Raw genomic sequence first — 11,569 nt, forward strand, 5'->3', positions numbered from 1 at the left:
GCCTTTTTTTTCTGCTAGATAACTCATCTTTCTAGAGTCCTGTTCCCAGCCTATTTTATTGTATCTATAGTTGTCTTTTCTTTTTATAACATTTACCCCATCTGATTGGGCAACCAGGAGAAACTACTCCTACTGTCATCCAATATAAATAAATCATATTGTAGAATCGAGGTCATGCCCAACAGCTCTGTCTCTCTCCTTGTTCTATTTAAGCTTCCTAAAAAGGGTAGTTTCATATCTCACATAATAAGTTTTACTAAGCAAGGAACACCGATAAACTTTTTTTTCTGAAGACAGGAGACTTGAAGGTTAAAAAGGCTTTGGTCACCATTCCTATTAAAGTCTCACCATACACATTATATCTTAAGCCTAAATATTCTATGATAGAACATTTTAAGTGGTCTTATTGTTTAGACATTTTAGGAAAAAAATAAATTGAAGGAAACAATAATGAAGTATTTATTTTTTACAGTTGCACTGGGCACAAAGTAAACTATAAAAATCCAAATTAATTATCTGTGAAGGAAATCCTCTATTAAATGGTTTTACATATTAATTACTCTGGAAAGTTTCTGAACTCTATTTAGAAGCAGGTCTCCTTTCTTGATAGTTTCTTGGTACTGCCAGTTCTTGCTATCAGGTCTGTAAATAAAGAAAAACAAAATTGCCAACCACTCTAACAATAGGTGCCCTACTTGTATATATATAAAACAAAAAAAAAACGTGAACTGGCCCTTATTCAGAACAGTTCAACACATAATACACCAAGTCACAGTACCTGTTTGTCTCCACTATTTCATTCACTTTATCTATCTTGCAGTGTAGTCTCCCAGCAGCAATGAATCGGGACAGCTCCCTAACAGAAAGCCAGCATTAATTTCATGAAGAGCACTTAGTACAATACAAGATGAACTTTAGACAAATACATTACTACTTGACTTTCCCTGAGAGCCACAGGATATACAGATAAGTGCTTTTAAGAAGTTAGGTATACAGGTTGACCCATTGAAACAATGAGGTGCATGAGAACACTATGTTGAAAACTAACTTTACAACTTGGGGGAGGGGGGGAGGTTGGAAGGTGGGGAGGGAAGGGATGATAGGGGAAAAACAAAAGTGTTAACAATGCTCAATAGGAAATGTACTCATTACCTTACTCATGTAACTGTAACCCCTCTACAGTATTTTTACAATAAAAAAAACATTTAAGAAGTTAGGAAAATAAGGATAGGCATTGGGGGGGAAACTGATAGAACAAAGCCACAGCAGCATTCACCTTTACCAAACAGCCCTCTTCCCTTTCCAACCAGTATCTTTAATTGAGGCTAAGGAATTGGGATGGAGATCCATGGAAAATTCCTATTAGACATTCCCAAGTAATACAAGAATTTAAAACAAGGCTTTCTAGGTAACAATTAGAGCTGGTCTTAGAACACACAGGAAAAACAATACCACCTGAAATGTAGCAGCTGAATTCACTTGTCATCAGTAGTATAAAAACACCACAGCACATGAAACTGAAGAGGGGAGAAAACCTGGCCACACCATACCACTACCTAGTGACAGCTGGAGTAAGAAGCCAGGCCAGTCATGCTGCTCATGGACCACGCACTGCTCAGACATGTAAGAACTAGCCTTCTTTTTGTTGAGGATCGTTTAAAAAACAAGTATGAGGGGGAATGATTCAGTAAGGGGTTCCGGCTGTACTTAATACCAAGTTTTATAATGTAAAGTATGTGTTGGTACGCTTTGAAAAAAAAAATTTTAATGGCTAGGTATAAAGGCAACAAAATACTCAAGTTCACTGTGCAACGTGTAATTTTCCATGTTTCATGCCAACAAAACGGGAGAAGGAAAACACTAAAATGGGAATTTTATTTAAATAGAATGAACCTCATTTTAGCCATCAAGACTATTCAAGACCAGTGAAAACTCCATCCACTTTCAAAAGACCCATTCTTGAAAACTGGTAGCAAAGTCAGCCATACACTAGTAAAGCATCATAGCATCTCTTGTGTGCTACTGAACAGCCCAACTGCTCTCTCGACTCTTGCTCTAAGACACAAAGTATTCTCTCAACTCAGAGTTCTCCAAGGGCCTCGTGGAATGTTGCTTAAATCCCAAACTCCATAGCCAGCTCTATGAGGCCCCACACATCATCCAAACTGCATCTTAATACTCCCAGACAGCCACCACTTTGACTATGCTGCAGTCATACTGGAATTTCCTGCTCCTGCAACATCAGCCTTTGCCATTTTCTTGTCTGCGTCTAGTGAACACCCTGACCTCCTCAAACTTGCCTTCTGTTCTAAGACCAGCTCCAATTGTGGGGACTTGTCCAAAATCACCACAGCACTAGAGCTTCCTCAAATGATTATTTTTACTGTTATTATAAAGGTGTTATACCGAGGGCTGAAATGATTCTTAATGTTTGCTATTTGCCATTTCCCTCCTAAGCCAAAAATGTATGAAGACAGGGACCTAAAACAAGCATAGTAATGGATCGCTATTTGATGAATCTCTGATTTAAGTGTCAAAAAGTCCCACATACAGGTACCAATTTAACCAGACTTAGAGCAGCAAACCAGAAGGAAATAGGACCAAATGTAAAATAGTCTTCAGAGATCTAAGAGTCATCGCCATAGCTACAGTGTGGTCTACAAATTAACAGAAATAGTAAATGGTGTAGTGACCAAGTTTGTCAAGCAACACAAATGGAAAGATACACATTTAAAGGTAACATTAAAATACAAATTTAAACTTACTGATCAATGAATTCCACACCAACACCAAAGGCTTCTGCCATATAGCCTAGGGTTAATGACCTATATGACTCCAGCAGCTGGCTGTATGCATGAATTCTCATTTCTCTTACATAGTATCGGTAATGAGGAGCAAAAAGCCAGTCTTTTTTCATCTCCTGTTCCACAACGGCTGTGAGAAATAAGAAGACAAGTTACCAGTCTCTCACAGAGATTAAAAATGAAAGCAACTCTAATTGGGTGCTAACTGAAACAGGTAGATTCAATGAAGCAGAAAATATCACTGTCCTTCCATATCCAAGGAACAACAGCCATGTAGAGAGGCCAGCTGTGGGAACATCTCAACCCTGTAGCATCACCCACAGAAGAGAGACCTTCGTAAGCAGTCTGTCCACAGGTGACCAAGTTCACGTACTAACATTTTAGCCATGAGGAATTCTGTACCCTCAAGCAAAATTCGGTTCACAGCATTTTTTTTTTTACAGTTTTAACAGAAATAGGTACCGTGACAAATGAAAGACAGACTTGGTTATAAAGCAAACATTTTCAAAAGTAACAAAACCAATTAAGGCAAAGACTGGTGGATTCTACTGTAAGAAATGAAACATTAAGGTTTAAAGATAAATAATAAACTACAAGACAATGTTAAGAATTAACATTGCTCCAGATACTGAACCTAAAGACAAAGAAACCAAAGTTTCAAAGGGCAGAAATGAAGACTTAATTCCAGGGAATGCCAAGTTCTATGAACAAAACACAAATGACAAGGATGGAGATCTTCCACTTGGTGGGGGGTGAGGACAGAACCATGATGGAAGAGCCTTTCTGAAAAGACGGCTAAGGCAGAGGGCAGGAGACAGTAAGGAAAATACACAGGTTCTAAGGCAGGATAGTATGGCTGAGCCCAAAACTACAGAACTATCTGCTTAGTTCAGAGCTACACAGATGTAGGAGGTGACAAAAAAGAATCAAGAACGTACTTATGGGCTAAACAAATGAAAATCCTTGGAGAGTAGAGGCAGGATGTTGGTTGGTTTTTGTTTGGAGATTTGGGAGGAGGGGAGGAGGTGTTGCTGTTTGGAAAAAGGACATACTTAGGCACTGTTCTGTGGATTTGCCCATTAGACAAGCAGAGATGCTAAGGAGACATTCAGGCAGGAGCCCAGTGCTCAATGCAAGTATGCAGCTAGAGATCTTGAATTTGAGAATCATTGCCCTCCAATGTATTTAATGACATTATGAAGACAGACACAGGATAGTGAGTGACCATGCCAATTAAAAAGGGGTGAGGAAGTAGAGAGAAGACAAACATGTTACTGTGGAAAAGACAGCACAAAACTGAAGGGAACATGGTAGAGCATGAGGATCAATGGCCTCATTTTCACCAATAATAAAATACAAAAAGCCAATAAAATTGTTTCCCCTCTGAGAGAGAACATGTTCAAATGCTCCAACATGAGAGCTGTAAATTGTGTAAGTGTAAACTGATAACACTATTTCCAGATGGCAAAGGTGGTCAAAATTATTTACCTTTGCAAAACTCAATGTCTTATATTCTTTTGCCTAAGAAAATAAGAGGTGGAAAGGCAGCCATGCAGGAATATTTCCAAAGGCTGCTTTTTGCTTTTACTAGAGTGGCACATCACATACACCGTACAAGCGGGTCCTTCCCTGGGGTAAACTGGAAGCTCTGAGGAGTCCCACATCACCCTTCACAGTTCCAGTGCAGGACGCCATGTAAACCTAACTCACTTTGAGTCAGGAGTAGCCTTTCAGTGAAAGGCCAACTGTACACCAATGTGAAAGTATTCTTTACATTACACTTAGGAAGCAGTATACCAAGCACAACCATGTTAAGTGTAGTTATTACATGTGCTTATCTCCAGACACCAATACCCCTGAAAGACACACTGGAGCTCTGGTAACAGCAGTTACCCAAGTCAGGACACTTGTAATGGGTGCTCACAAAGAGCCTTTTCTGCTTCATAACTCTGTTCCCATACACAAACAAGAAGGAAAGGTTACATGTACATAAGCTTGGTTTTTCAAAAATGTTTTTGGCACTGCTGGGATTTGAGCTTCACACTTACTGGGCAGACACTACCACTTGAGCCATACCCCTTTTATCCTTTTGCTGTGTTTTTCAGATAGTCCCAAGCATTTTTGCCTGGGGCCAAGTCAAACCACAATCTCCCACATGTTTCTGGGCTACAGATAAACCACCATATCCAGTTAATCTGTTGAGATGGGGCCTCCCTAGCTATTTGCTCTAGTTAGCTATGAACCCAGTCCTCCCAGTTTATGCCTTCTGTTGCTGGGATTATAGGTGTAAGACACCTTGCCCAGCCTATAAACACGTTTTGTTTTGTTTTTTTAATTGCATATAAGTGAATATATGTGGTTGCCTGGGAGAATTTTTGTGTAAATATGTGTATGGATTCGAGGGCAGGGTAGATAACAAAAACAATAGTTTTCACTTTCTTAGTTTGTCTTTGATTTATATGTCCTTTTCCGGTTGAAGTACTTTGAAGCACATTAGTCTCTGAGTATCTAAAACAGCAAATAATCACACAAAACCCCGTAGTCCTGTCTCACAGTGCGGTGCAGGTGGGTGTGGGCAGCAGTGCCTCTGCCGTCAGTCGGAACAAGGCTCACTGGCACACCTGCATTGCAGGCATTTGGGAAATGCACAGATTCAGAACAAATGAAAACCTGAGCCAAAGTATTAGAAAAAAAGGTTGCTGGTTAGGATGAGGAGGGGAGGAAGAAGCTGATTCCTTGAAGTTGCCATAGACATCACTGTTGTAGCATTAATATCTCTTCCTTTACATGACTAATTAAATATAGCCTTTACATAGAGTCCTCAACAATGTACAAACACTGTGCTGTGTTCAGTAATCCTTAGAAGTTAAAAAAAACCTAAAAGATGATGTGAAATCTGCAGTGTAATACAACATGCTCTACACAGGAAGTTCCTTAGTAAGTGTTAGGCAGATCACTTGGGCAGACCCCTTGATCAAACTGAAAGCCAATTCTAACAGCTTATTAGTAGGAAACCCAATGGCAAGGAAGAAATGGAGGGCAAGTAAATTTGTGTCTCTAACATCTCTGCAAATAGACTTTGCCCCAGATGATGCTCTCACCCCACAGCCCCTGAAAATCCCCCAAACCACACACACAGTTATTAACTAAAGAATGCATCAAACTCTAAGTGAGACTCACAATATCCTCACAACCTACCCCATAGAGCTACCACTCATAACCATTTACTTGGGTTTGCTCTACACCCTTTAAAACTGTAAGGGGGGGAGGGGAACGGGCTGGAAAATGATAAATGTTTAGATAAGCCACAAAGCTCTGTCATCTGTTCAACACATAAAAACAATCATTCTTACGTCCTGGATGATATGAAAAAAAGACCACATTTGGCTGATGTTCTTCTAATTAAAATTGCACAGACTAGCCACACTTATCAAAGATCTGCATTCCTAAGCTATGTAAAAACCAGCTTTGGTTAGATATATGCAGGATCAGAAGATAATCAAAACAGACAATTCTGTCCTTACCTAAGGACTGGAAGAAAACGGAGTAACGACATTCATAGAGAGAAAACAGATACTGCCGCACCGCTGGAAGACTGTGCAACACCTCAAGAATCTCTGCTCCTTTAATGACCTGGGCATTGAAACAATCGAAATAAACTTAGAGTCTCAGAAAACTTAGAAATGCCTGGAATGATTCTTACAGTATGAGTACTTAGAAGAGGTCCAGTCATTACCTTCTCCCTGAGATCTGGTCTTTCTAAGGCAATCATGCTGACATAAACAGTGTAAGTCACAAAGGTTTTGTAGTCCATGAGTTCATAGGATGTAAACGTTGACACAGTATCCAGAAAGAGTTCGGCTGCCTGCTTGAAGTCTCGAATAGCCACACAATAAAGACCCTGATACACTTTTAAACGGTTTCTCCTGTCCCAGTCTCCTCCTTCTTCAATGAGGCTATTAAATAAAAAGAGATTATAACAAACAGTTCCACATATCAAAGTAAATGACTTTTAAAAAACTTGAACTAAAGGGAAGTATTTAAAGAATTAATTCAATTATTTGACAAAAAATAGTAGTAAGCAGAATAGGCAATCCCTTCTACCAATTTCTCATGAGCAGCATGTACTTTAGAGGTGCATAGCCCCACTGCTAGCAAGTACCTTTTTGCCTTTTCAGTGTTTCGTGTGATGAGATCATTATCCATATAAAAGAGACCGATCCTAAGGAGATAGAATACAATATCCAGCCGGTGACCCAGGGCCACAGTTTTGTCATAGGTCTTGCGAAAAGCTGTCAGAGCTCCCTCCTGTCCAAGAAATTCAACACAAAAAGTGAGAAAAACTTACAAATCCCCTAAACAACCAGTTTCTTCACAAGGCTGGGGAAATGGGTAGGAATGGATACAAAAGAAGGCTACAAGCTAATCATTACTGACAGTGGGTGATAAGCAATATCCTTATATAAGATATAAGATATGCCTAGAACATACTTATGCTCTTTAATATGTTCAGTGTTTCTACCCTTAATAATTACAAAATAACTTTACTGTAATTAACAATCAGTTTAGACATAGGAAGTCTTAGCTGTGAACTATTAGAATACAACCAAGTATATAAGTACTGGATTTCACCTCAAAGCATTATGGAATTAAGAAGTTATTTTTTTTCTAAGAAAATGAATAAATCACTTGTTTATACTTCGTGTTTTTTTTTTTTCAGTTGTGGGGCGTGAACTCAGGACCTGGGCACTGTCCCTGAGGTTTTTTGCTCACAGCTAGTAGTCTACCACTTTGAACCACAGCTCCACTTCTGGTTTTCTGGTGGTAAAGCAAAGGTGTCTCATGGACTTTCTTGCCTAGGCTAGCTTTCAAACCACAATCCTCAGATCTCAGCCTCCTGAGTAGCTACGATTACAGGCATGAGCCACAAGCACCCAGCTATACTTGGTATTTTTCAAGGTAGTGTCTGGCGGTCTGAGTAGTTTCTAGCTATGCTTCATAAATATGAGGGACTGTAAAGACAGCAAATGTGTTCCCGAGCACTTGGGTCTTGGTATGACAACTGTCCCTCACTGAAGGAAAAGAGAATTCCATGAAGAATGTGCAAGTCTAGTTGGGGAGAGTAAAAGGAACAGGCAAGCTTGGGAATCTTGGGTCAACACACAGTTGACCAAGAAGATCAAGTCAGAACAGTCTTGAAAATGCCTCCACTAACAAATACAAGGAACTGAGCATCATAAAGAACAGACTATAATCTGGTAATACAACCATGAAGTACTTAGTAATAGTCAATTTAAAAAGTGAAAAAAAAAAATGGGGCTGGAAAGGTGGCTCAGTGGTAGAACGCTTGCCTTGCATGCATGAGGCCCTGGGTTCAATTCTTCAGCACCACCTAAGAAAAAAGAAAAAAGCTGCAAGTGGTGCTGTGGTTCAAGTGGTAGAGCACTAGCCTTGAGCTGAAGACCTGAGGGACAGCGCCCAGGCTCAGGGTTCAGGCCCCACAACCAGACCCCCCCCAAAAAACAAGAAAAGAAAAAAAAATAGGGGGAAATAATGAAGGCTTTTTGAAAGAATATTACTTAATAAACATAAAAGAAATGAAGTATAAGAACATAATGACAATCCCTTGATGCTGACTCAAGCACGTTTGTTAAAATTTAAGGACTGAATCAATCTTCTAGTTTCTCATTCACATGTAAGACATTACTCTTTCAAACCAAATCACAGATACTTGAAACATTAATTTTTAACTTTTCCGTATTTTCCAGATTTTTACAATGACCAAGTCTTACAGTAGAATGGAGGAGGCTTGGTAAGATTTAAGTAGCAGCCTTACGTGCGCGCACCTTCCCTGCCTGTGCTCAAGCTGTTTGCCAGCACAAAGTAGCAGCTGTCATCCCTATCTCACGGCGGAAGAAGCAAAGACTCCCTACATCACAATCACTCAAGGTAGAAAGAATCCAGACAATACAGTCCCAGGGCTCACAGCCATCAAACTACATTGAAAAGGTGTACACGTACACTTAAGAGCATTCAGAGCTTGCCCACTTAACCACTGTTACACAGTGATTAAACTAAAAAACTTCAAGTCCAGTAATACACAGAAGTGGCCACACAAAGTAACTGTCCCAGCAGTTTTGTTGCAGCGATTAATATGATGACCTTAGGAAAACGTGAGCACATATACACCAGATCATCTTCACAAGCATGTTTTCACAGCAGCAATTTAAGGCTGAAGGAGTATACAGATCTATGGACAGCTGAACAAAGCATGCTATACCAATAATGGGATCTCAGGTATATGATGAACCAAAATGTACAAGATTTATGAATGTTAATATAAAATTCAGATAAAATGCCAAAGGAAGGAAAAGCATATACTTAGCGTAGACTTAGAAGAGTAAGACAAATTTCATTTAGAACATTACTCATTCCCTATATGAAGGGCTACAAAGATTATCTCTGGATGTAAGAAGTCCATAAAGACCAAACCAACACCTCAACACTGTTTTAGTTCCTTAAGAGGAAAAGATACCTGGTTCAAAATCTTCAAACGTGCTAGTTTCTCAGCCAAGTGAGGGAAGTGGACTACTGAGAATGATTCCAATGTTGTAAGAATAAGTGAATAGATAAAAACCTTTTTACATGTACTTAAGATTTTCAGTATCACCAAAAGAAGGGGGAAGCACACCCTTGGCTGTTGTGTAGAGGAGGAAACCAGAGTACTGCAAGACGACGATTATTTGTTCTTTGTACTGCCTCGTCCAGGTAAACGTGACGGATTGCCTTGGGGCTTTTGCAAATGACAAGTCGGCTGGCTGGACTCATCCCGATTTCCCACCTGTCCACTCACCTTGTCACCTATCCGACAGAGGTACTCCGCTTTCGCCATCATGGCGTCTCGAATTTCACTCTCGCCCAGATTCTTCTCGGCGTCTTCCAGCTCCTCGTCCAGCCGCTTCAGCTCCTCTTCGTTTGCCTTCTTCATCTTGGTGAGTAGGTCGGTGTCCATCTGCCAGTCGAGGGACTTGCACAAGGCTTCGTAGTAAGGGGCCATGTCTGAAAGCCAAGGAAAAGGGCAGTGAGCTCTCCAAGCTGGGACTGTCGTCCTCCCCTACACCGCGGGTCCCCGAACATCAGGGTCTCGGGACGCACACGCGCGCACACGCACGCACGCACACACACACTCTGTATCAGAGCCCTCGCACGGCATCCACCAGGCGCCCAGCACGCCGGCCCTCGCCGGGGAAGCCTGGCGTCGGGCAGGAGCCCAGCCGTGCCGGCCCGGGTGCGCTCGCCCGGCCCGGAGGGGCCGAGGCCGCCGCCCGCTGCACGGGGTCCCCCGGGCGGGGCGGGGCCTGACAGCAGCCGGGGCCTCGGCTGCGAGCCCGTGACAGCTCCCAGCCCCGGCCCGAGGGCGCCCCGCGGCCGGGGAGCGCGAGCCCCGGCCCAGGCCGCTGACGCGGCGCCGCGGGCCTCACTGTTGTCACGGACGGCCGCCATCAGCTCCTCGCGCACCGCCGCGTCCCCGCGGTGCTCCGGCAGGCTGAGCAGGAAGCGCAGCTGCGCGATGCGCAGGTCGGGGTTCTTGGGCAGACCCTCCTCCTCCAGGTTCTCCAGCGGCATCGCGGCGGCGGCGGCGGCGGCGGCGGCGGCACGGAAAGGGACCGGGGCGCGGACACCGGGGCTCGGCTCGCACCGGTACCGGAAGTGAGGGGAGCGAACGGAGACGCCCGGCTGCCTCCAGCCCGGCTTCCGGTCCCGCCTCTGCTGTCATTCCCTGCAGCGTCCCCTTCTGGACACCGCCGGGAGCGCCTGGCCTGGCCTGGGTGCGTGCGCCCCCGTGTGGTTGCCGGTGGCTTTTCCTCGTCGAGGCCCAAAGTGAGTGGAACCTAACCTAACTTCAAAGTTCAATTTCTTGAATCTTTCTTATTCCTTTTATGCCTTAAAGCTGTCTTACTTATTGTTACACGTGAGCTAGAAAAATGTTAAAAAAAAATTGGTACTATGTTAAGAATGTAAATTAAAAGGATGACAATAATAACCACAATGTGTCAATCCTCTCATTCATTTCAAACCTCATAAAACCAAAGCCATTCTGTTAGCTCACTTTGTAAATGACAAAACTGAGACACAAAGAGTTGGAGAACATGATCAACCAAGTGAATGTGACAGCTACATAGCTTTCTAGCCGGGCGCCAGTGGCTCACGCCTGTAATCCTAATTACTCAAGGGGCTGAGATCTGAGGATTGTGGTTCAAATCCAGCCAGGGCAGGAAAGTCCCTGAGACTCTTATGTTCAATAAACCACCAGAAAACTGGAAGTGGCGTTGTGGCTCAAGTGGTAGAGTGTTTGCCTTGAGCTGAAGAACTGAGGGATGGCGCCCAGGCCCAGAGTTCAAGCCTAACTACAAATTCCTTTCTATGATATGCCTCTAAATTCCATATTCTTTGTAAGAAGAAAATGGTAGCCAGAACCCAATACTTTTAATTCAATGGCAGCAGCAGCATCTGTATACAGGAATTAGCTGGTTACATGCCCATATTTTCAGCTTCTTTTTTGTGGTACGGTATTCAGAATTGGTAACCATTGCATAGAATTTTATCTAATATATGTATCATCATTTCCTTTTATTCTTCCTCTGCCACAGAAAACACTAGCCTGCCCATGAGGTTTTAGGCCTAATACTAAAGCTGAGGGAACTAGGGACACTGGTGGCTCACGCCTGTAAACCTAGCAACTCAAGATGCTGCCATCTAAAACT

The 11,569-nt window shown here is 42.5% G+C and overlaps 1 protein-coding gene across 1 annotated transcript; it reads right to left on the minus strand.

Annotated features, from left to right (window-relative positions):
- Window positions 1–435: 435 nt before the first annotated feature.
- On the minus strand, window positions 436–10,508 carry Psmd6 (proteasome 26S subunit, non-ATPase 6). The gene is made up of 8 exons (XM_042680132.1): window positions 10,286–10,508; window positions 9,658–9,863; window positions 6,967–7,112; window positions 6,541–6,760; window positions 6,329–6,437; window positions 2,766–2,934; window positions 779–856; window positions 436–642 (listed from the first exon to the last, which is right to left on the minus strand). The coding sequence occupies exons 1-8, from the start codon at window positions 10,428–10,430 to the stop codon at window positions 546–548; spliced, it is 1,170 nt and encodes a 389-aa protein (XP_042536066.1). The 5' UTR covers window positions 10,431–10,508; the 3' UTR covers window positions 436–545.
- Window positions 10,509–11,569: the final 1,061 nt, after the last annotated feature.

Source organism: Dipodomys spectabilis, unplaced genomic scaffold (assembly GCF_019054845.1).
Source record: "Dipodomys spectabilis isolate Male_0828 unplaced genomic scaffold, ASM1905484v1 ptg000054l, whole genome shotgun sequence".
Taxonomy (NCBI): domain Eukaryota; kingdom Metazoa; phylum Chordata; class Mammalia; order Rodentia; family Heteromyidae; genus Dipodomys; species Dipodomys spectabilis.